This window comes from Amphiprion ocellaris, chromosome 23 (assembly GCF_022539595.1).
Source record: "Amphiprion ocellaris isolate individual 3 ecotype Okinawa chromosome 23, ASM2253959v1, whole genome shotgun sequence".
Taxonomy (NCBI): domain Eukaryota; kingdom Metazoa; phylum Chordata; class Actinopteri; family Pomacentridae; genus Amphiprion; species Amphiprion ocellaris.
Genome location: NC_072788.1, coordinates 18,974,420 through 18,999,624, shown reverse-complemented (window position 1 = coordinate 18,999,624; position 25,205 = coordinate 18,974,420). Strand labels below are relative to the sequence as shown.

Here is a 25,205-nt window from a genome sequence, read left to right as displayed (position 1 = left end):
TTACACTGAGGTGATCAGAAAACTCATTGTTGCACAATTTACACACAACCAGGCTTTAATCCAAGCTGCCATTAGGAAGATTTTTAAAAGAAAACTTTCTGCCCAACAACCTCAATCTCATTTTCCTTCACTGTTCACCACTGAAGTCACTCAGTGCGTCCTGTGTATCTTCTCCACGGCTGCAAACAGACTTTAGGTTCATTACTGCCACCTACTGTGCTGGAGTGTTCATCAGTGTTACCGGTGTGCCAGAAATTAGGGAACTGAGAAGGTGCGATTAAATGTGTTTATTTAACGCGTTATTTTCGATGTAATAAATTAATTAATCGAAATTAACGCGTTAAAGTCCCAGCCCTAATGAAGGCCACTGACATTTTTTCCCTCCTATTGTTTGCTGACTGTTTTTCACTAGTTTTGCATTTGGCTAGGATCAGTGTCACTGCTGGTAGCATGAGGTGATACCTGGACCCTACAGAGGTTGCCCAGGCAGTCCAATTCCTCCAGGATGGCACATCAATGCATGCCATTGCCAGAAGGTTTGCCGCGTCTCCCAGCACAGTCTCAAGAGCATGAAGGAGGTTCCAGGAGACAGGCAGTTAGTCTGGGAGAGCTCGACAGGACCGCAGAAGGTCCTCAACCCATCAGCAGGACAGGTATCTGCTCCTTTGTGCAGGAGCACTGCAATAGCTCTAGAAAATGACCTCCAGCAAACCACTGGTGTGAGTGTCTCTGACCAAACAATCAGAAAGAGATGTAATGAGGGTGGTCTGAAGACCCGACGTCCTCTAGTGGGCCCTGTGCTCACTGACCGGCACTGTGGAGCTCGGTTTGCATTTGCCATAGAACACAGGAATTGGCAGGTCCACCACTGGTGCTCTGTGCTTTTCACAGATGAAAACAGGTTCACCCTGAGCACGTGACAGACATGAAAGGGTCTGGAGAAGCTGTGGAGAAAGTTATGCTGCCTGTAACATTGTTTAGCATGACTGGTTTGGTGATGAGTCAGTGATGGTCTGGGGAGGTATGTCCATGGAGGAACGCACAGACCTCTACAGGCTAGACAACGGCACTCTGACTGCCATAAGCTATCTGGATGAAATCCTTGGTCCCACTGAGTGGTCCTGGATTCCTTCTGGTGCACGACAATGCCCGGCCTTATGTGGTAAGAGAATTCATGCAGTTCCTGGAGGATGAAGGAATTGATACCATTAACTGGCCCCCACGCTTGCCTGACCTGAATCCAATAGAACACCTTTGGAACATTATGTTTCAGTCCATCCGACACCACCAGGTTGCTCCTCAGACTGTCCAGGAGCTCAGTGATGGTCCACTTCTGGAAGGAGATACCTCAGGACACCATCCATCGTCTCATTCGGAGCTTGTCTCGACATCGTCAGGCATGCATACAAGCACATGGAGGCCATACAAACTACTGAGTACCATTTTGAGTTGATGCCAAGGACTAGCCTGGCACATCAGTTCTTCACTTTGAGTTTTGGGGTGTCTTGAATTTAGCCCTCCTGTGGGTTCATCATTTTCATTTCCATCAAACAATGTGGCATCTTTTCATTTCTAACACATTATCCAGTCCATATCAATGTAAATATCCAGTTTGTTTTTCCCCCGCATTGAAATATGATGTGTTTTCAAAGGGTTCCTTTAATTTTTTTGAGCAGCGTATATATATATATATATATATATATATATATATATATATATATATATAAAAATAATAACGCAATTAGTTGCACCCTCCTCAGTTCCCTCATTTCTGGCACACCGGTAACTCTGATGAACACTCCAGCCCAGTAGGTGGCGGTAATGAACCTAAAGTCTGTTTGTAGCCATGAAGAAGACGCACAGGACGCACTGAATGAAGTCAGGCACTGGTGAACAGTGAAGGAAGACGAGACTGAGCTTGTTGGACAGAAAGTTTTCTTTTAAAAAGCTTCCCGATGGCAGCTTGGATAAAAGCCTGGTTGTGTGCAAATTGTACAACAAAGAGTTTTCTGATCACTGCAGCACTTGGAGGAGCCTCCTTGGAGGAGGAATAACCTAAACAACAAAAATATCTGTTTTAATAACTTAATTATAAACTTTTTGTTTATAAAAAAAATTACATAAATAAAAATTGATATTCCCATAAAAAGAACCATCAAAATTCCACCATTTATCAGACCCAGAAAAAATGAAAACAGAATGAATCTCTGGATTTTCAACTTTCTGAAGCTCCTTGAACTACTTATGCTGATTTTATGTGCCATACAGTGGCAAAAACAACTAAATTCAGGCTTTAGGTCATCAAAATCACTTTTTTCTATATGTCCCATTTTCCTTTTTTAAAATAAATTTTAAATTCTGAACACGTATATGTCTATTCATTGATTCAACTGTCAGCCACAATTTTATTTGAATTGAAAACCTTCACTTAGTGTGTCAAATATATCTATTTGACAAAACTGCAAATTGTGATTAATTAATTACGCCTGTAATTGATTAGATTAATTTTTTAATCGCGTCCCACCACTAACATATATATATATATATATATATATATATATATATATATACACATACATACATATATACATACACGCATATATATACATACACACACATATATATATATATATATAGAGAGAGAGAGATATATACACATCATACATACATACATATATATATTTAAAGTACAAGCACCATAAAAAATACTTCATTACATAAATTGGGATGTAAGAAGTTACTTTAACCCCTGTGTAAATGCAATTCATCCTGCCTCACTCCAATACAGACCACTGCCTTCACTCAGACTTTGTCAGAAAATTAAAACTTGAGGCTTGATCTTTACATTACTACCACCACCATTGTGTGCAAGTTACGTTTATTTATAAATCACAAACAAATTCAAACCCTGCTTAAGCTGATTAAAGTGAAATAAAAAGTATCTCTCACACACGTGCCCTATCACTGTCATTAATCAGCTAACAAGCAAACGCTAGCATCAGGCGAGCTACCAGAGAGACTAACGTTACGTTTCCTCACTTAAAAACTGAACAAACGTAGGATATTGTAGTGACTTACCCTGCTGTTGAGCTCCCTTCATCCTCATCAGTGACTCCTATATGTTTCCATTTCAGGTGTTCGATTATCATCGTGGTGCTCCCATGCCATCTTGTATCACTTTTGTAAAGCTTGCATGTTACGCATGTTTTATGTTTTGTTCAGCGTGAAATGCTCCCACACTTTTGAGGACTTTGGTCAAGCAGTTTTCTCCATGTCGGTCATGTTTCATTTGTTGAATTTACTTTTCCTTTGAAAATACCGCCTCCACTCTATCTCCACCTCGCTCTGTTCAACTCGCTCTGCAGGTGGAGTTTTTAAAAAAAAAAAAAAACTTTATTTCAGTCTGCCAGTATTGACAAAGCTCTCCAGGTGGAGTTTTTCTAAAACTTTACTTCAGTCAACCAGCATTGACAAAGCTCTGCAGGTGGAGTTTTTTTTTTTTTTTTTTTTAAACTTTATTTCACTCAACCAGCATTGACAAAGCTCTGCAGGTGAAGCAGACGGCTCCGCGACATAACGAATTGATAATGAAATTCGTTGCCAACGCTTTTATTAATCGATTTTAATCAAAATAATCGATTCGTTGTTGCAGCCCTAGACCAAAGCACAGAGTCCCACTGGTCTCATGTCCATTCTTTGTGCTTCTTGGTCCAAACAAATCTCTTCTGCTTGTTGCTTTTCCTTAGTAATGGCTTCTTAGCAGCTGTTTGGCCATAAAGGCCTGATTAGCGCAATCTCCTCTGATCAGTTGATGTAGAGATGTGTCTGCTACTAGAACTCTGTTTGGATTTATCTGGGCTCTAATCTGAGGTGCTGTTAGCTTGTGATCTCTGAGGCTGGTGACTCCGTGACTCTTGGTCTTGGTCTTCCTTTCCGGAGGCGGTCCTCATGTGATCCAATTTCGTCTTAGCGCTTGATGGTTTTTCCCACTGCACTTGGATATACATTCAAAGTTTTTGCAATTTTCCGGACTGGCTGACCTTCAGTTCTTAAAGTAATGACGGACTGTTGTTTCTTTTTACTTAGCTGATTGGTTCTTGCCATAATATGGATTCTAACAGTTGTCAAATGGGGCTGTCAACTGTGTACCAACCTGACTTCTGCACAACACAACTGATGGTCCCAACCCCATTAAGAAGACAAGAAATTCCACAAATTAACATTGACAAGACACCCCTATGAACCCTATGAGCCTTGTCAAGATGTCACATGTACTTAAGAAGGTGGCACATTTTTGAAGACTCCTTCTTGACAATGTTACATAATGTAACAAAAAACCCCATATTACAACCGTTTTTTTCTACCAGTGTTTGTTTTTGTCTTTTGATAGTGAGTTTTCAGCAACATACAGAATCCTTGTACAACTCCTATTAGACTTCTACAAGTAACAAACTTGTGGAACCCAATTGAGACTTCCTTCAGAATCCTCTTACGTAACCCTGCAGCAGACCCCCTGCAGGGTTTCAGCCTGCAAGAGTTCAATTTTGAAAAGAATGGTAAAACCTGCTACAGGCTAAGATATCCTCACTTTAGTTCCTGAGTATGGGTCTACCTCCCAAAGTGCTGGATCCTACATACACTGCAACTGAATGGAATATTTCACCATAGCATTCCTACTCTAACTGTCCAAGTCTTTAAATTAATAACGCAGGTTTTTGCCTAAACATTATCAATCTCCAAGCCCAAGCTGACAATTCTGATGATGTCATAATGACATCAGGGGGTTATTTTGTCAGATTTCACAAAGGCCCTACATAAGTACAGTCTACATTATTCGTTTTCACACTAAGTCATATTCATGATGAATGTAGATACTGCAGTAAAGTAAACCTCTAAACTGGGATCTTTTACTGACACACTAGCTCGATTATTCATTGATCCAAGAATGGTACACATGGAAAAACATATCCAAATGAAGAGGCATCACCGTAACTATGACATATATTCTTCACTTCCAGGTCATTAGGGCCAGGTTGCCCCACTGGCAGGTGTCTGCATGTGTTTACATGTGCTCAAGGCCTTCTTATCCCACAGAGACTAGACCTGGGTTGTTATGAGCAGATGGTCATAATTACCAAAGCACAGAAAGCAGTGGAGCACTGGGGGTGTTGCCGTAAATTGCTGTGTAGCCAGACTGATTTCAGCAACCTGGATGGGGTAATCCTCTTTCAGCAAGGCAAGGCCAAGGTAGCTTCCTTTTAATCCACACTGTCATCCACACCTACTTCATTGATAAGGTTTACTATCTGTTGTTTTCAGCAACCTTTACAATGTCCTGGGTAACCAGGCTCAATGAGATGAGATATGGAAGATCTAGCAAGAAGCTCTAGGTAACCAGAGGCTGGTTAGTTAACAGCTGTAAAGTTGTTGTCAAGCTGGAGCTCTTCATTCAAAAGAGAAAAAACCGTTGAAGTCAGAAAAGTTCAACCATGAAGTACAGAAAACCTGGTGGATAAACTAGTGGTAAACTGAATAAATCAAAGACAAGCACCAACGCAGACCAGTGAGGCGAAGTTTCACACCGTTATAGGAACATATGCATAAGAGGAACTTAAGTGTCTGACGGTTTTTCCGTTTTTCATGTTTGAGGTTCTTTAAGAAAAACTTTTAAGAAGCTGGAACTTCATGCGGCTTTTCTGAACGAGGAAAGTAAAATAAGTCCACACTGCATGCTAATAGCAACACTGAGCTCAGTTTGACAGAAGGAACTAGTAGGAAAAATTGTAATTCTTACTATTACAACAACAGTTAGGTGAAGAACATATGCCGAATGATATAAAAGAAGTCTTAATTCACACGATACTAGCTACACAGTTGTGGCGGTCATCGGGGCAAAAAAGCAGCGGAGTTATTTCAAAGGGCCTTGTGCAACGCGGCAGGGTGAGGAAGGATGTGGCTTCCCGTTAGAAGAAAGAAGCAGGTGGCGATAAAACAAAAGGCTCTTCTCAGAATAACAGCGAGCTCACTAGAACCGCGTTACAAGTTGGAGAAAAGAGTGAAAAGCACACCGACCTGCATGTGTAATGTCTGACAGGTCGTAGTTCCGGGCGCTGCGGGGAAACTCCTTCAGTTTTCGGTTAGACAAGTTGAGAGCCCCGCTAGCAGCAGCCTCCTCCAGCGCCTTTTCCACGCTTCGGCTGGCCGCTACTGTGGCCGGCAGCTGGGCTCCATCCCCAGCAGCCATCAAACAGACAGGTCGACCTCCGCTTCTACTTTGTTTGAAGCGCCCGCTCCACTTTCATGCCCCGTAGGTCCGCGTAATCTCCCCTCTGAGCGCTCTTCTTGGAAACTTTAAAACTTAAAAGTACAAAACTGAATCCAAGAAAAGGTTGAGCTGTGATCTCTCCGCTCACAACGGGAGCTCTCGGTTCTTTTGCTGAACGATCCGCACTCGCATAAACTGTCAATCCTCCAGGAAGCTGCGTCAAGTCACAATTCTTCACAACGATTAAAAGTGAGGACGATGTCTTTCCTTCAAAGTAAAAGTGCAAACTCTTCTATTCAAAGAACAATACCATCACGGTTCTTGCACAATCCTCCACAAAATCTGGCTCTACCTCTGTGCATTGCCCCATTTCAGGCAGAACAGATGAAAATTGTTTAAGTTAACCTTAACGGAGCATTTACAACTGACTTTTTCACATATTTAGCCAAATAACTAAAATGATGCAAAGGCTTCATCAAATTAATTTGTTTCAATTCTTCCCTTATAACTATGCACATATTTATGCTGATTTTAGGATTCAAAATTGTGCTATTAGCTTGGTATTCCTGCTTGCATTAGGATAGTTGTGGAGCAATATTTAGACACTCATGCTGGCGATTAGAAGTGTCCCACTTCATTGTAGGAATCTATAATTTTTCTGAAAAAATGGTTAAATGTCTAAGTATGCCATTGGTTTCTTACTACTTTAGGCAAAACAAATTACATCAAGTCCTTTAAATAACAACAACTAAGGTGAAACTGACTTTTAAAAAGTAAGTCCATTAGCATTTGTGTCAGAAATGTGGTAAAGTATCATTATTCAAGTCAGTAATAAGAGCAGTGGTGGCAGTGGTGGTAAGCTTGTCACAGTTTTGTTCTTCAACTGGTAAATTTAAATCCTTAATGTTTGTTTTTCTATCTATCTATCTATCTATCTATCTATCTATCTATCTATCTATCTATCTATCTATCTATCTATCTATCTATCTATCTATCTATCTATCTATCTATCTATCTTATTGATTTGTTTTGATGGAAGCAGCTATTGCAATGTGGGGTGTAATAAAATTGAATTGCATTTTCAGTAAACATAACAAATAATATTCCCAACTAATGCACATTGCTTGTAAAAGGGGATTTTCACCCCCTCCAGACTTTTCCCCTTTAATTGTCAATTTAACTTTCCTTTTTTGACAAGAATTTACACACACACACACACACACACACACACACACACACACACACACACACACACACACACAACTTTTTTTATGTCAAAGTGAAAACTGATTTCTACAAAGTGATGTCAAAAATATATATAAAACATAAAATAAGTGATTGTATAAGTGTGCAATTCTTTCAAGTCAGTATTTCGTAAATCACATCAACAGCATTAATCCTGTGTTGGTCTTAATCAACCTTGCATATCCGAACACTTTGATTTAACCATATTGTTTTTGGAAAACTGCTCAAGCTTTGTCAAGTTTCATGGAGATCATGAGTGAACAGCCATTATCATGTCCATCCACATATTCGTAATTATACTGAGGTCTGCACTCTGACACGGCTTCCAGAACATTCACTTTGTTCTATTTAAACCATATCTGTTTAGCATCCTAACATCATCACAATGCTGCTACCACCATGCTTAGAAATGTGTGTGTGTGATGTGCAGTGTTTTGATTTCACCAAACATAGTCTCTAATGGCCAAAAAGTTTAATTTTGGTCTCATCAGAAAAAAGAACCTTCAGCTGAACTCTAGTTGAGATTTGTCATGATCTCGTTTCAACAGTGACTTTCTGTTTGCCACCCTCCCATAAAGCTTTGACTAGAGAAAAACTGGTAGCAGTTATTGTATGTACAGTTTCTCCAATTTAGCCGGTGATGTGATGAGCTATTCAGAGGAGTCATATTTGTCTTGGTGGTCTTCCTCACTAGTCTCTTTCATGCACAATCACTCAGTTTTTAAAGACAGCTTGTAGGCATATTTACACATGCGCCTTATTCCTTCCATTTTTTCAATGATGGATGTGACTGGACTCCAAGGGATATTCAGTGGCATGAAAATGTTCTTGTATCATCCCCTGACTTGCGCTTTTCCTTTTACCTTAAATAAAATTTTAAAATAATTAATTAAATGATTTAGTGTTGAGAAGCAATACAATTAGCAAATTTTCCAGTGGGGTGAACACTTTATATCAGCGTCGTATTTTGTACTTTACGTCAAAGCACCAGTGAGAAGCGGTGTTTCTTCATTTGGATTTTATTTTGGTAGTCATAAGTGGAAGTAGGGTGAAGCTGCGTCTCCTTCTACTTGTTTTCACGAGGGTTCAGAAGGGTGCAGCCAGCGCGAGGGTGCGAGAAGGGATGGGCGTCACCATTGAGAGAGTATTTTTGAGTGACACGCGTGGGGCGGGGCCTCTTCTTGCTTATTAAATGGGGCTTGAATTTCAAGAGAAACCCAGTTATACTGAAGTTCATTAGGGCCAATCAGAATCAGAACAGAACAGAACAGACATAATCAAAACATTAGTCAGTCATAAAGCTGTGTGTATAATGAGGCAGCAGACAAGGAATATAATTAGAGTCTCATTTATCAGCCAAGACAGCTTCTCTAAATGAATTGGGTTTTTTTCTTAAACATCTTCATTTTCCAATATATGGTAACATCAAACTACCCAAAATCACAGATGGGAGTGTAGCATGTGTCTGAATACACAAGCATATAAGCTTCCATATAAGTGCAAATGCAGAGTCAGCAGGGCTACATTGTTCCTTCATGCCTCCTGTGAGGTTTATATCCCTTATTCCTCCATTCTTCCAGGAACAGATGAGTCCCGTGCTGCACACACAAACACACACACACACACACACACACACACACACAGTTTTGTTTTCCGAGGACATTACATTAATTTCCTTGAGATCATGCAATCATAACACACAAGTGTTCTTTTTAATAGACTAAAATTAACCTTATAGTAACCTTAAAGCAGGCCTTTACCTTAAAATTGACAGATTTTTACTACAAGGACTTTCGTCTTCCTTTTGTCTCCAAAAGCCGTGAAGTTTCCACAGAGTAACTCTATAAACTGTTTTTTGGATTTGATTTTTGTCTCCCAAAGGACATCAAGAGAAATCCCTACAGTGTTACTGCAACATGAGTAACGTGAATAACACACATAGGCAATGCTGACACTTCTGCATCTATTGTTATTGTCTCCGCCTCTCCATCCTCCGTCCATCTTTCTCTTTAGCTCTTGTTTCCTCCCTCCCTCCCTAGTGTCCCATTGGACCATCTGTCAAAGTCTTGTCGGACTAGACACCCAGCTGCGACCAGGACCAGTGTGTGTGTGTGCGGGTCTGGGGGGGTTAACTTTCATTATATGCACTAGTAAAATCCATTAATAGTCTATTTTTAACTCATTCTGTCCACTGTAGTTCTATGAGATTATAATGTAACTATAATACCTCCCAACGCATGTTGGGATGTTGCCTGGTTGGCTGATTTGAGATTTTCTTTGTTTTGTTTCTTTCTTTTACCTTATGACCTACAAAGTCTACAAAGGAGCACTGGAGAAGAACAGAAAAAAATACAATTTGCTTAATGTGTTAACTGATGCTGGGTATTAAAAAAATTATATAAGTAACAGATCAGTTAGTGCAACACTGAAGAAAATAAGTTTTCAGCAAATATTCTCCTTATAGAGTGTTGTACAATGCTGTTTTCGGATGTCTGTTATTTTTTGCATATTTTTTGCACTTTATTGTTCCAAATAATCAAACTAATATTTATATTCATTGAATATTACACAGAGATAACCTTACATAACACAAAATATAATTTTTAAATGATGATTTATGGGGGCTGCACAGTGGTGTAGTGTTTAGCACTTTTGCCTTGCAGCTAGAAGATCCCTGGTTCATGTCCTGGCTTTCCTGGGATCTTTCTGCATGAAGTTTGCATGTTCTCCCTGTGCATGCGTGGGTTTTCTCTGGGTACTCTGGCTTCCACAGTCCAAAATATGCTGAGGTTAATTGATTATTCCAAATTTCCCATAAGTGAATGCAAGTGTGATTGTTCGTCTGTATACGTGGCCCTGCGACAGACTGGCGACCTGTCCAGGGTGTCCCCTGCCATCGCCCCAAGTCAGCCAGGATAGGCTCGAGCTCCCCCGCAACCCTAATGAGGATTAAGCGGTGTATAGATAATGGATGGATGGGTGGATGGATGATTTATCGAAGATTTATTGAAACCTAATAACTGGTTGGCCCCTTGGCAGCAACAACTGCAGGAAAACGTTTGTGATAGCTTGTGATCAGTCTTTTACATCGCCATGGATGAATTTTGTCACACTCTTCTTAATCAATCAATCAATCAATCAATCAATCAATCAATCAATCAATCAATCAATCAATCAATCAATCAATCAATCAAATTTTATTTACATAGCACTTTTCATACAAACAAAAAGGCTGCAAAAAATGCTTTACAAATAGTAAAAACGCAATAAAACAGTACAAGCAACCCCCACTCCTACCCCATTCCCACCCCCACAGTCAAGTTATCAATAAAACACTCTAAAGCAACTGAGGAACTGATGAAACGCTATCCTATTTAACACGTGCAATGAGGAAACATCATATGATCTATCTATCTATCTATCTATCTATCTATCTGTCTATCTGTCTGTCCGTCTGTCTGTCTGTCTGTCTCTCTCTCTCTCTCTCTATATATATATATATATATGTGTGTGTGTGTGTGTGTGTGTGTGTGTGTGTGTGTGTGTGTCTTACGTTTGCTTTTACAACTATCAACAATCTCTGCTGTTGTCAGGTCCTCACCATATGTTGTTTTTTTTTTCTGGCTTTAGGTTTAATTAAAAAAGCCACTACCAGAAGACCTCAGGGTTCTAGAGGGTTCATAAGATCAAAGCAAATCAGATAAATATGAAGGATCAAGACTATTATGAACTTTATAAACTAATAAAAAGATATTAAAGTCAGTTCTAAAATAGACAGGTAACCAGTGCAGAGACTTTAAAATGGGTGTAATGTGAGCTCTCCTTCTTCTCTGCAGAAGAGTTATAATTCGACCACATTAGATGGTTTTCAAGCATGAACTGCCCTTTAAGTTCTTGCCACAGCATCTCAACTGGATTCAAGTCCAGATTTTGACTTGGCCACTCCAAAATCTTAATTTTGTTCTTTTTGAGCCACTCAGAGGCGGGGCTTGTGTGGTTTGGGTCATCATTATGCTGCAATTGTGCTTGAGCTTTAGGTCATAAACTGATGGGTGGATATTTGTCCAGAAGGAGTCTGGTTCAGTGCCACAGAGTCCACATATTGGTCAGTCATCCAGAGGTTGAGGGTCACAGTGGCTGTGCAGAAGTGTAGGCTTTGACTGCAGTTTAAGGTAGTAGGAAGTCGTCTCTTTCACCATCTTTTAGGTCAGCACTTTCCTTGATTAAATGCAGTGTTTGCAGAGAACAGTTCATCTAGAGACACACCCGGGTTCCTTCATGTCAATTCATGATTTCTTTGTCCACAAGATTCTTCAGGATGTAAATTTCATTATATTTCGTTCATTAGGGTCCATTCAGACCCCTCTAAAGAGCATGCAAGGAGTGCGCCAACTGTGCATGTGCCAGGAAAGTACGCTAAAGTAAACTGACCAAATCATTCCCCCAAAGCCCAGGATGTCATCCTCAAATGTCTTGTTTTGCCCATAATCCAAAGATATTAAGTTTGCTGTTATAGAAGAGTAATGAAACCAGAAAATATGCAAATTTAAAAAGCTAGAAACAGAGAGTTTATACTTCTTTGCTCTTGTTGGTCACTGCAACTTCAACAGACAGCTTTCCACTAAAGGTACTCAGGGTGGCTACAAGCTGCAGCAAACACAATGGCCGGTTAGTTGATCCTGTCATCTTTTTTGTTGCCATTGTGACGTAGGAGCTGACAGTTTTGACCATGGTCCCAACATAAAGTGCACCAAAAAAAAGACATAGTAGTTACTAGACCTAACTCCAGTTCTATAAACACATAGAAAGCACAATGGAGGTTTGTTATGTTAACTTATATGGTGAATTCTATGTTAAAGATGACATTGTTAGATGGACACGTGACTGCAGTGCATGGAGTAGACGCTTTTCTGACGGCTCTGCAACACCCTTGCTAAATATAACTTTATAAATCACACTCGCTCCACCATTCACCAACAATGAACAACTCCAGTAGGAATAACACAAAGGGGAAACCGACAAACTCTACACCAGCCGCAAAAAAAGACAACAATGCCGTTTTTGTCGCAGATGAAGATGACGAGCCTAGCCCCGAATTAGCTAGCAACCTCGCTAGCAACTCTCCTCGTCAGCAGGCCACTCTGGCTAACATCCTGGACACCATCGGAAAATTGGAGGAAGACATGACTACCAGGTTTAACATGGTGGACTCAAGTATACACCAAGTCCAAACCTCTCTGACTGACCATGCTGCCCACGTCTCCGACCTAGAGGGCCATGACACCCGCATCACAGCTCTGGAGAAGCAATGCGAAGAGCTAACTGAGATCAACCTAAGCATGAAGCGAAAATTAACTGACCTGGAAGGCCGATCCAGATGCTCTAACATCAAAATCACGGGCTTACCAGAGAAAGTAGAGAAGGGAAATCCATCGAAGTACATGGCAGAGTTTTTACCGCAACTCCTCCAGCAGGTAAATTTCCCCAACGGACTTAAAGTGGACTGTGCACACTGCATCGGCCCCCAGTCTTCCTCTACTCGCCCCCGAACCATGATCGCCAGAATCCACCACTGCAGAAAATCCTCAGGCCCACTTGCAGTCTCCCTTGGCTTTCAGCGACAAGACAAGATAAACATTTTCCCAGACTTTTCTACCGAAATATCCGAACAGTGACACGCCTTTGATGCGGCTAAGAAGAAACTGAGAGAGGCAGTCATCAAACACGCCATTCTCTTCCCTGCACGACTGATCTTCTTGTTTGGCAATGAACAGAAAATTTTCCAGAAACCTGCAGATGCTGAGACTTTCATTGACAGGTTTATTGAACTGGCCACCAGCTCAAGACCCAACAACAAGTCCTAAATGTCCAGTTGCTTTTGGCCATAACGGACGAGCCGACAGACTTTTGGTTTTCCCGCTTCTGCCTCGACCAAACCTCTGTATGTTCCTGCTTTATATGAGCAATTGTTTATGATTATGTCAAAATGACGAGACTGTTCAATGAGCCCGCTGATAAGCTGCACACTACGCCTGCACCAAATTACACTCATTCTACCCTTCTGTTTCTCCTATGTGCCCTAAATGTAAATCAGCGGAGGGCACCCTGGGCCACCTTTTCTGGTCCTGCCCCAAACTAAACAAATTCTGGTCTGACATATTCGGTTGCTTCTCCCATATATATAAATGCAACATCTCACCAGACCCATATTGTGCCATTTTAGGCATTAAACATAACCTTAAAACTCTTACACCCTCACAACAAAAAACAATCCAATATGGTGTGGTTGTTGTAAAAAGGAACATTTTATCTCTCTGGAAAAATGAAGATGTCCCTTCATTTAAGACTTGGTTATCAGAGATCACCAGCCTGTTAAGTATGGAAAAGATCAGATATACTGATGCTCTCAAGTCAGCAGTCTTTGATATAATGTGGCAACCTTTTTTGTCTAATTTATCTAAAACCACCTGGTTCTTGTGGTACAATTCTGTGTTTATATCTCTGGAATGTACAACTGTGTGTATACAGATTATATTGACTAATAATGTATGATCCCAATGATTTTTTTAAATTTTTATTATTTTTATTGCTATTTGCTTGTATGTGTGTGTGTGTGTGTGTGTGTGTGTGTGTATACATATATATGTGTGTGTGTGTGTGTGTGTGTGTATATACGTGTGTGTGTGTGTGTGTGTGTGTGTGTGTGTGTGTGTGTGTGTGTGTGTGTGTGTGTGTGTATACATATATATGTGTGTGGGTGTGTGTACACGTATATACATATATGCTTTTTTATTTTATTATTAACTGTGAGTGTAACATCTTGGCTTTTGAGGATTGCCCAGAAATACCTACCCTGGAGTAGGTACTTTATTTCCCCCCTGAAAATGAAAATAGAAATGAAAATGAAAACGAAATGAAAATGAAAGCATTCAGGCCACCCTAGAATGTCCTGCAAATTCCTACAGTGGAAAACAGCCTAATAGCTGTTTCTACAGCATCACCTTTCGAAGAGGACCTTTAGAAAAACTAATGTCCACCAGAGGAATCAGAAATTCTGAAATGGGTTTTACAGTGTGATGATTCACCAGCATCTTACAACAGCCACTTTTAAAAACCTGTTATTATTATCATTATTGTTATTATTATTTTTATTTTTATTTTTGTTCATTGTACTTTAACGCAACATCATGGAACTACAGAAGAAATCCCATAAAGACCTTGGTATGTATTTATATATAGAAAAATACATCTAGCAGTGTCTACACTGCAAGGAGGTCCTAAAATTTTGATATGGTTGACATAATTTTGGATTGTTATATGCATAAATGACATCATAAAAGAGCCACTGCTTTACGTGAGTTGAATAAGCTGCCTAACCTTCAAAATGTTTTAGACCACTGTGTAAACTCAAAGCCTGAAGGAATCTTTTAGTTCCTCACAAGATCCCAGAAATGACGCCCTTAAACAAAAACTGTCTGGGATGTTTAGCAGGAACATGTCTAATGGTGATGGATAAGCCTCAGTGCCGACATCCTTTCCAAATTACAGTTTTTTGTATTCATTGTGGGTATGACTTCTTTTTTTTTTGGGAAAAGAGCTGCTTGGTTGACACAACTGTCCATGGGTTTCAGTGCCAGAAAACCAGTGGTACAGTTCACTTTTTCAAAACCGCTCAGACTCTGCTGACATGCAGCTCACAGCAACAGTTAATCTCAGGTCCAGAATGGATCAACGTCCAACTCCCAACAGTATATCTCCTAGAAACTACATTTGTGCAACTACACTCCAATAGCAAATAAGTTATGGAAAAAAAACCACACACTTTCTATTAAAATAACAAGGGAACATTTACAGGCTTTACACTGTTAGCTTTTCACATTCCTATTGCAGTTTATTGTCCTCATACATCCATCCATTATCTATACACCGCTTAATCCTCATCAGGGTCACAGGGAGGGTGGAGTCTCTCCCAGCTGACTTATGGTGAAGGCAGGGGACACCCTGAACAGGTCACCAGTCTACCACAGTATAGAGACAAACAATCACACTTGCATTCACATCTAGGGACAATTTAGAGTCACTAATTAACCTGAGCATGTTTTTGGACTGTGGGAGGAAGCTGGAGTACCTGGAGAAAACTTATACATGCACAGGGAGAACATGCAAACTCCATGCAGAAAGATCCCAGCAAGGCGGGGACGTGAACCAGAGATCTTCTCACTACAAGGCGAAAGTGCTAACCAAGGCACTGTGCTGCCCTGACCTCATACAGATCAGCTCATTTTCATGCAGTCACACAAGAGGAGATAAGAGAAGCAGCAGTATAAACTTGAGCTTCTCACTAATGACTGTAAAAATGTATTTTCTTCAGATGTCTTTGGGATGACATCATCAATTTATACAAGGACCATTCAGGAGTCCCATGTTGGTTGGTATTCATATTTAGTTGGATTAGAGCAAAAAAAAAAAAAAAAAAAAGAGTTTACTGCTCTTGTTTTGAGCTGATTACATCAATCAGGGCCCAATATCTGTACCTTTATCTTTGCAGACCAGTGATACAGTAATCCAGTCTCCAGTTGAACAGTTCTGCAGCATTTTCCCACCACACCTTTTATTTTTTATTTTTGTTTCTACTTGAATCCCAGCAGATGGACTGACATCACAGCTTCTCACGCTCTTTGTCCATCCCTTCTTCCTCTAAGCTGACACCCCCCTCCTATCCCATGCTCTTGTTTTTCCCCATGTGGGTTGTGGAGACCTAGTAGTTTACCACGTCCACTTCTCTCTGAGGTGCAGACACTTGTGATATTTTTCTAATACTCTCTCAATTTCAGAAACTGAAGATTCATAAATTATGCAATATGTGCTGTCATTATTTAATTCATAATAGCGTATGTCAAACAGAAGTTTACATCCTGGACGCAAAATTTGGTTCCAACCCTCAAATTCGGTTGGCCTGTCTGAAATCTTGAGTTGATGGCCAATGAAACGCATTTGAATATTGCTTTTAATGAGTAAGAGTAAGTACCTTAATACTTAATATTAAATAATTTTTAGTCAAAATCCCTCTGTTTATTGTAAAAATATGAAGTATTTTTCAGTCAATGTGATTTGGCTGATTGTAGCTAACTGAACTCATCTAAAATCTCATCTTTTTGGGACAATGTGGTCTACATCTTGGGTGGCTCACAGCTCTTTCCAATCAAGCGTATGGACTGCTACAACGTTCTGAAGGACAGCTGGTACTCTAAATTGGGCCCACCCACGCCTCGTGACAGCCTGGCTGCCTGCGCTTCCCAGGGCAAGATCTACACATCTGGGGGCTCAGAAGTGGGTAGCTCTGCCCTGGACCTTTTCGAATGCTATGACACAAGGACAGAGTCATGGCAGGTCAAAACTAGCATGCTGATGGCCCGCTTTAGCCACGGTTCAGTGGAGGCCAATGGGCTCATTTATGTTTGTGGAGGGACGGTGGGTAACAACGTCTCTGGGAGGGTCCTCAACAACTGTGAGGTCTATGACCCCAACACACAACAATGGAGAGATTTTTACAAGCTCCAAGACAAATTTACAAGCGACAAAACACTTTTACAAGTCCAAAAACACTTTTACAAATCCAAATTTAACCTGAAAGGGAATGTCCCAACTCCGGGGTTGAACCGGAAGTGACAACGAGGAGCGGCTAATGCAACTTTTGGTTGTTGTTGATGGTGAACCAAGATGGACAGCGAGCGGGTGATGTTTTGCCCGTTTTGTGGGGAACATATGAACCGATTGACGCGGTTTTGTTTTTCGTGTGGTCGGTCTTTAGAGTGTCTCAATGGCGCAGATCAGACCGACAGAGTGCGTTAGCCGCTCCTCGTTGTCACTTCCTGTTGGCAGCCTGCCATAACTGGGAATACTTATTTTTCAGGTTTCTGATAGGTCAGTATGGTTTTACTGTTGGGGTTTTGTCTCCACATGCTGGTTTGGCTTGATTTTAGAGCTTTTCACTTGTGTTTCTGAGGTTTCATGTGGACAGAGATTTCTTATTCTTTTGAGAGCAATGTAGGAAAAACTTTAAAAAATACTTCTGTACCTATTATTCTGTATCTGTAGGCCTCAGAGGTATTATTAGGTGTATTTTTGAACTTTGGATAGAGTCAGGCAAGCTGTTTCCCACTGTTCATACAATTTATGCTAAGCTAGGCTAACAGGAACCTGACTCAGTATTTCATACTGACTGATATCACTCTTTTCACATAATTCTCTGAGATGCTATGCTCAGTGTGTCCTTGTTGCAATATTTCTGTAAGTGGCAAGATTATTTTGAAAGAAGTTTCAAAATTTTACTGAAAGATCAGGAAAAACATGGAATGTTTGTCCTGCTGGTGGTTTGTAAGACAACCAACAAAATATTGTACACTTTAAAAGACGGAAAAGCGCATATAAACTGCAAGTCAGTGGCAATCCAAGATCTGGAAAACTGGTAATGTGCATGGAACTGTCTTTATCACTGATTATCATCCTGTAGCAGCTTGCAGGACAAACTGCAGTTTAAAAAAAAGAATAAATAGACCTTAATAGTAGTCTAACATATTATTTATTTTGTCAGGTCTCTTATATTTGTGAGATGATAAAGGGCTGATCTTGTAAAAAAAAAAAAAAAGTTAATGCAGTTGTGAGAGGTGAAGATGAGCACTAATCTATTGTCTATGTTGTGGAATGCATAAATACATTACTTTAGTTTTGTTTCTAATGAGTTGGAGAGAGTGCTGGAACCTCTACTTGTGTGCATAGTTGAGTATCATCTGCAGAATCACGACAGAAAATATTGTCATTGTCAATAATATATCCTGGTAGACAGTCACAGAAATATAATGTGTTGCCTCTAAACGTAAGCCAGAGAATGTACATTTAACTTGCAAATGTAAAAGTGGAAAAAAAACTTTCTTGTAACATAGAGATGGTTTTTGTATACAATGAGATTTATGTTATCATCCTAAATAACCCAAAAGAATCAAGACAAAGACATTTCCATCCATTTGCAGTTAATTTCAGTTTCAGAATACCAGTACATCTGTTATTTCTGTGTCAGGTGTGGCACTTTTGCTTCCTGGTTCACTGTCATGGGCACTTCACCACCAAACTTAAACTTTTAGGCAATGTCTAGAGATCTGGTCTCAGTTGTATCTGTCCTTGCAGGAGACTGAATGTGTGACCTAAAGACAGGAAAGCTTCAAGTGGAGAAACTCATGATGAAAGCTATGACAGATAGAGAAAAGGTGAAGGGGCATGGAAAAAAACTTCCAAACTTTCAGAAATAGAGCTTTAAAAGTTCAGTGACATTGGTTGCAGAGACTCAGGGGTGACTGACACCGCCTCTCAGAATGAATGAGTGAGGTGGAAGGAGTGACTGAGCGACTGCTGAAAGGGAAGTATGCCTGAGAATGAATGGTATGTGATTTAGACGTGACCAGCCCACCACCAGCTGCGCATGTTGTCTGAGATAAACACACACACACACACACACACACACACACACACACACACACACACACACACACACACACACACACACACACACACACACACACACACACACAAATTGTCTTATCAAGCTCTGACACGCACTCTGTGACTGGAGCCTGTTACACATTAACGCAGCAGTAAGAAGGGATGAAAAATAGGGTGAAATCTTCTCCCTTTTCCAGTCAGTGTTCGTCCAGCTGCCACGGATATCAGGATTACAACAAGTCCTCCAGTCTAACCCGCTTTACCCTTTGATGTAACCCACAGCAGCAGACATGCCATAGATAAACTGTCAGATACTACGGTCAAAGGATTGGTTATGCATAAGCACAAAAAGAACTTGAAAGGAAGGGAAGGAGAATATTTGAGGTTTAAATATATTTTTTTAAGTTTAGAGGACCTTCGTTATCTTGGCAATAATATACATGCAATACACTGTAAAATATCATAAAGAAATCTAGTCAAATTAACTCATCTTTTCTAGTTTATTAAATGTAAATACATGAGTTTTGCTCAATTTAACCTACATTTTATGGAATGTTTTTTAGAATTTTAAAACATGATCTCTTTCAACTGTATGCATTATGACTTAAAATTATGAGCAGACTTGTCAGAATGCATTGTGAGAGCCCTAAAACTCCACAGAAACTTTTGGGGTATTTTTTGCAGTTTCAGAAAGCAGGCATGCTGGAAACCTCTTGTGTGTTTTTGATAAATAATTTATGATCGTGTCTTTTCATAATAATCAAAACAATTCAAACCATGACAAAGACTGATACTGAATTCAGTCCCTACACCTCATCTCAACCAGGAGCAACCTCAAAGAAGAAGAAACTTGTGAAACTTTGAAAACATAAAAAGAAGGCAAATCTGTCTGTAACCACTGTCTATGTGACTAGTTAATGTAACTTATTGAACTTGTTCAGTTAGTTTAGCTTAGCTAGTTTTAAACTTTCACAACATATAAGATGACTTAGAACTAAATAATCTTTTAAAGTGCTGTTAATTAACATTTTCAGTGGAGCTTGGAAACTTAAGTTTCAAAGAGGAATGAACATTTTTTTCAGTAAATCAATACACTGTTTTTAAAAAAAGCAAGATGTCAAACTCTTTAGAAGTGACTGGTTTCCTGTCTTCAGAAACTACAACCGAAGAAGAAGGTCTTCATTTTAACCTAAAACACTTTAGATTTATATATCTCAAAACTTTCATGTAAAATAGTGCACAGTAATGACACAAAATGGCTTAGGAGGTTTAAAGTGCAAGATTTGATGTCACTCCCTTCTCCCAACTCATGTTTCCAAAACCCAAAATAATAATAATAATAATAATGTAATGCCTATGTAATGCCCACAATTTCAACAATCATAAATCTTTAGATCAGCCACTCTAGTTTGGAGTTTCATTTCAAAACATTGTCTCCAAAGAACTACCAAGAGAGATACTTTTGAAAATGTGAAACAACACAAATGCCTAATGTGAATTTATCAAAACAAGTGGAATACACAGATATTTTTCCCTTTCTCTTACAAGATATCTGGGGGAATAGAGGGACTATAACAAATGCCACATTTTTATGTATGTTTAACTGGTCTGTGGTATTCTGATTAAGACCTGGCACCAATGCACCATGAGTGGCCTCTTTCACATAACATTAATTACAAATCACTTTACTGTAAAGTAGTAATAGTAAAGTTCAGTCAGTCAACTGTATTTTAACTGGTTATTAAATGAACTTCACACAATGTGAATAAAAATCAGTTTACACTCATTCAAACTACTCACAGTGGATTTTTGAAGTGTTTGATTGCAAAGCCATTCTACTGAACTACAAAAATAATATAAAAAAAGGCCTCTACGGCCCAAGAATCAAAATTATTGTTTACTGAAAGTGTTATTTTCTGTATTTAAATTTTACATGTCATTGATCTAAATTGTGTTTATAGAGTTTCATATAATTGACAGTTGATGTTTTGTCATATGACGTTATGTTGAATCATAAGTCTTCACTGCCATTATGTGGCTGCAATAAGGAACTACAATCACTGCGTTAACTGTAAAACTGTTAACAGTCAGAAAGACTATTCCTGTTTATCTAGTTTGGTCCTTTGTTTTAAAGAATGGATGGATGAATGAATCATTAAGCGATAAAAATATTCAGTTCTGCACAAGATACATGAGTAAACCAACAGTTACTGTACATGTGACAGCACATCAGGCAGCCTATTCCAGGGGATGAGTGCAACCAAAATTACTTTTCAGTGTCAGAAAATGTCATAAAATAGAACAAGCAACAACTCCCTGAATCTAAAACAGTACCTTTCATGCAGCAATGCTACTTTTTTGATTTAGAAACTAAATTCTTGTAAAGGGAGTAGTATGTTAAACAAAGAAACCTGTTTTTGACTGGGTTCTTTTACATTTTATTTTCATTGTTGGATAGTATGTTGTGCATAAAATCAAGCATATGTATTTTGTGCTTGATGCAATGGTAAATGAAAGCTTGTCTAAACAAACAATATTTTCTCTTAAGTCTTTTAACTTTAACTGGCGACAGAACAACTGAGATGCTAAGTTTTTTTTTCCCTAATCAAATGAATAAATCTGTTCATCTATTATAGACTAATACTTTCAAATCCAGCACCAATTTTTTATTTTATTATATAAAAGACAATGGGAGAAGGCGATCTAAATATCTGAACTACAATACCCATAAGCAGTTTAACGGAAATTTACCACTTTTTCCGCAAAGAGGAGTCTTTTCGTTTTCATTGGTTGGACGTCAATAGTAGAAGCCACATGACGGAGTGTGATTGGCTAGCGCACATCCTGCAGATACCCGGATACACATTACTTATATATTAGGGCTAATTGTAGGCGGGGACTGTAGTTCAAACAACAGTCAGTCTTCGACAGTGAGGTAGTCGATCGTGTGCTCCGGTATCAGAAATTATTTGTGAATTTTAAACATGGTAAGTGTTGCTTCTCGTTTTAGTGCTGTATCAGAATGGCCAACATTATTGCAGTGATTTGTTCAAAGTAAATATTAAATAGGCGCCAGTGCATTTTCTTGAGTAGCTAATAGTTAGCCGCTACCATTAGCTGGTATACTAGCTTAGCATGCTAGCTAACTTATCAGCAGTGACCGCATTGAGAAAGCGATAGCATGGCTAAAAATGCTAAAAGCGGCGGTAAAATCGCTATTTTTAGTGGACATTAAATCGCTGCAATACGATATTCGGCGGCTGTATGCTCATCAACAGTCTGTCCTCTGTCTTCCAGGCTGGTGGTAAAGCTGGTAAGGACTCCGGGAAGACCAAAACCAAGGCAATTTCTCGCTCGCAGAGAGCAGGACTGCAGGTTTGTCGACTGATTCTCATTCATTGCATCGACGCTGCTAACACAAGCTAAAAAGCAGGCGTCGCAGAGGTTACTCAGCTGGCTGACGCCTCTTATCGACTGGCCACTAAACCCTTTGTTTCTCTGCGCTCATGCCCGCTTTCGTGCTCTTTGCCCGCAGTTCCCGGTCGGTCGTATCCACAGACACCTCAAGTCCAGGACCACCAGCCACGGCAGAGTAGGAGCCACTGCCGCGGTCTATAGTGCGGCTATTCTTGAATACCTGACTGCCGAGGTACTGTTAATCTCCTTTCTCATACACTTTGTCGCTAAAGATCTTATGCTCAATGTACAAATGTATAATGTGTCTTTCTTTCAGGTTCTGGAGTTGGCAGGAAATGCATCGAAGGATCTTAAGGTGAAGCGTATTACCCCGCGCCACTTGCAGCTGGCCATTAGAGGAGATGAAGAGCTGGATTCACTTATTAAGGCCACTATTGCTGGTGGAGGTAAGGACCCTCTTGTGCACACTAAAGTGAATGATTTTAAGCTTTTATAATATGATGTAGCATCAGTATTGACTGCTTAAAGGTACTTGTAATATTGTACTTAATCGTAGAGTCTCATTGGATTGGAGTCACAACTACCAATCAATTATTCAATATCTTTTCTGTTTGATAGTCTAAAAACTGTTTACAATTGCTTTCTATATGATTTGTACAGAAATGGTTTCTCTGACAGGCATGCTCATTATTTTTTCTTGTTTGCCAGGTGTTATTCCCCACATCCACAAGTCTCTGATTGGAAAGAAGGGACAGCAGAAGACCGTATAACCTGAAGTGCTTTGGAAGTTGTGCCATCTCAGGACGATGTCGGCATCCATTTGTTAAATGTTATAGTTTAGAACACCTTTAGGAGTTATTTTTATTGTTGAGCTTGCATTTACTCACCTGGGGTATTTTTTAAAAGTGGCTTCAGAGAAGCTCATTTTTTTGTGTTTTGCCTTTCTTTTTCTGGTGCTGCAGTTTGCAGTTGCAATTTATGTTAAAACTTGCTTATGTGGCATTCCCATGTTCGATGTGGTGTTTTAATAAAGCTCTTTCTGGGCATTTGACTTTTGTTCTTTTAGTTCTGGCTTGTTCATTAGCTTTATTTTATGTTTATACTATAGGTATTAGTTGGCTGCTTCAGTGTGGATGTTTGATGTTAGTGGTTTGACTCTTCCAAGTTTGAAAGACACCCTCCTCTCCCCTGGTCAGTACAATTTCAAGGACAGCCATATCTTGCACATGGAAAAGCCCATGGTGGGTAAGTTCACACCATCAGTTTCAGTCTTGTATAGCTGCATGAACTGCAAAGCATGTTTAGCACATCAGATTATCACTGCACTGATGTGAAGCAGGAGAAAACCTGTAGTCATTTTTGGATTCTTGAATAAAGACTGGACTGGCACAGTCAGAACATTTTGCATATTGTGTGTGATGGCTTATTCTGTTGTTTGAAATGAGCCTATATCATATGCATTTCTGAGCTGAAGTTATTGACAAGTGGGTGACATTGTCACCTTTTGTTGGAGCAAATATTCAAAATCCCCAAATACCTTACACTCCCGATGAATTAAATGTTTGGCAACTTTGCTTAGAAAAAGACATGAATAACTATCAAGATAGCTGCAGGTGTTTTTTTTTTTTTTTTTTTTTTTAGAATCCAAATAAACTGAATTTCCCCTCGGGGGAAATAAACTTTCTATTTTTCTATTGATTGGTTAATAGTGTCTAGCTCAAAAAGTGGTTTTGCAAAGAAAATATGCTTTCTAGCGATTATAAAGCTTCTCACCGTGTTCATGAGGTTGTTCAGTGCTTACTTGTGTTTTATTTTAAATGTAGCATCTGAATGCAGGATTTGGCTTTAAATGTTTTAATTTTGTACGTATTTGAGGAAGTGCAATATAAGGAGCATAAATGTGCAAGCTTCTATGTATCTCAAATTTTTCACAAATACACAGTTCTTATATTTTTAATTTTATTAGATATAAATTCTTGCCTTTCTAGATTTTGTTAACTTTTGCAAAACAAAAAGGAATACAGTGCATCCAGAAAATATTCACAGTGCTTTTTCCACATTTTTTTATGTTACAGCCTTATTCCAAAATGGATTAAATCCATTTTTTCCTAAAGTTTCTGCACACAACACCCCATAATGACAATGTGAAAAAAGTTTTTTTGAAATTGTTGCAAATTTATTAAAAATAAAAAACCTGAGAAATCATATGTACGTAAGTATTCACAGCCTTTGCTGTGAAGCTCAAAATTGAGCTCAGGTGCATTCTGTTTCCACTGATCATCCTTGAGATGTTTCAACAGCTTAATTGGAGTCCACCTGTGGTAAAATTCCGTTGATTGGACATGATTTGGAAAGGCACACACCTGTCTATATAAGGTCCCACAGTTGACAGTGCAAGTCAAAGCACAAACTAAGCATGAAAACAAAGGAATTTTCTCGAGGCACAAGGCTGGGGAAGGTTATAGCAAAAATTCTGCTGCTTTGAAGGTTCCAATGAGCACAGTGACCTCCATCATCCATAACTGAAAGAAGTTTGGAACCACCAGGACTCTTCCTAGAGATGGCCAGCCATCTGAGCTGAGTGGTCGGGGGAGAAGGGCCTTAGTCAGGGAGGTGACTAATAACCCGATGGTCACTCTGTCAGAGCTCCAGCATTCCTCTGTGGAGAGAGGAGAACCTCCAGAAGGACAACCATCTATGCAGCAATCTACCAATCAGGCCTGTATGGTAGAGTGGCCAGACGGAAGCCACTCCTTAGTAAAAGGCACATGGCAGCCCACCT

At 39.5% G+C, this 25,205-nt stretch overlaps 3 protein-coding genes across 5 annotated transcripts in view; 2 read left to right on the top strand and 1 right to left on the bottom strand.

Annotated features, from left to right (window-relative positions):
- lrch4 (leucine-rich repeats and calponin homology (CH) domain containing 4) overlaps nucleotides 1-6,480 on the bottom strand; it is a 65,238-nt gene extending 58,758 nt beyond the window's left edge. The window contains exon 1 of one of the 2 annotated variants that reach the window (XM_023279002.3): nucleotides 6,073-6,480. In XM_023279002.3, the coding sequence (XP_023134770.1) occupies nucleotides 6,073-6,244 (172 nt within the window). In that variant the 5' untranslated portion in view covers nucleotides 6,245-6,480. The remainder of the gene's footprint in view (nucleotides 1-6,072) is intronic. The other variant, XM_023279000.3, reaches the window with a different exon arrangement.
- A 10,186-nt stretch (nucleotides 6,481-16,666) lies between these two features.
- LOC129348183 (kelch-like protein 7) lies at nucleotides 16,667-17,291 on the top strand (the record flags this gene model as incomplete). Its single annotated transcript, XM_055007964.1, has 1 exon — nucleotides 16,667-17,291. A coding segment is annotated over one exon (513 nt), but the record flags the coding sequence as incomplete, so codon positions are not given.
- A 4,568-nt stretch (nucleotides 17,292-21,859) lies between these two features.
- On the top strand, nucleotides 21,860-23,469 carry LOC111565548 (histone H2A.Z). Of its 2 annotated transcripts, XM_023265674.3 has the most exons (5): nucleotides 21,863-21,993; nucleotides 22,304-22,381; nucleotides 22,542-22,655; nucleotides 22,740-22,869; nucleotides 23,132-23,469. In XM_023265674.3, exons 1-5 carry the CDS (start codon nucleotides 21,991-21,993, stop codon nucleotides 23,191-23,193), a joined length of 387 nt encoding a protein of 128 aa, XP_023121442.1. In that variant the 5' UTR covers nucleotides 21,863-21,990; the 3' UTR covers nucleotides 23,194-23,469. The 2 variants fall into 2 exon arrangements, with proteins under 2 accessions (XP_023121434.1, XP_023121442.1); XM_023265666.3 differs by having other exon boundaries at nucleotides 21,860-21,993; nucleotides 22,542-22,869.
- Nucleotides 23,470-25,205: the final 1,736 nt, after the last annotated feature.

What these genes read in the sequence shown, in the direction of transcription:
- LOC111565548 (XM_023265666.3), top strand. An exon ending in CGCAGAGAGCAGGACTGCAG is followed by an intron (nt 22,382 to 22,541) that starts GTTTGTCGACTG and finishes CTTTGCCCGCAG; the next exon opens with TTCCCGGTCGGTCGTATCCA. An exon ending in GGCCACTATTGCTGGTGGAG is followed by an intron (nt 22,870 to 23,131) that starts GTAAGGACCCTC and finishes CTTGTTTGCCAG; the next exon opens with GTGTTATTCCCCACATCCAC.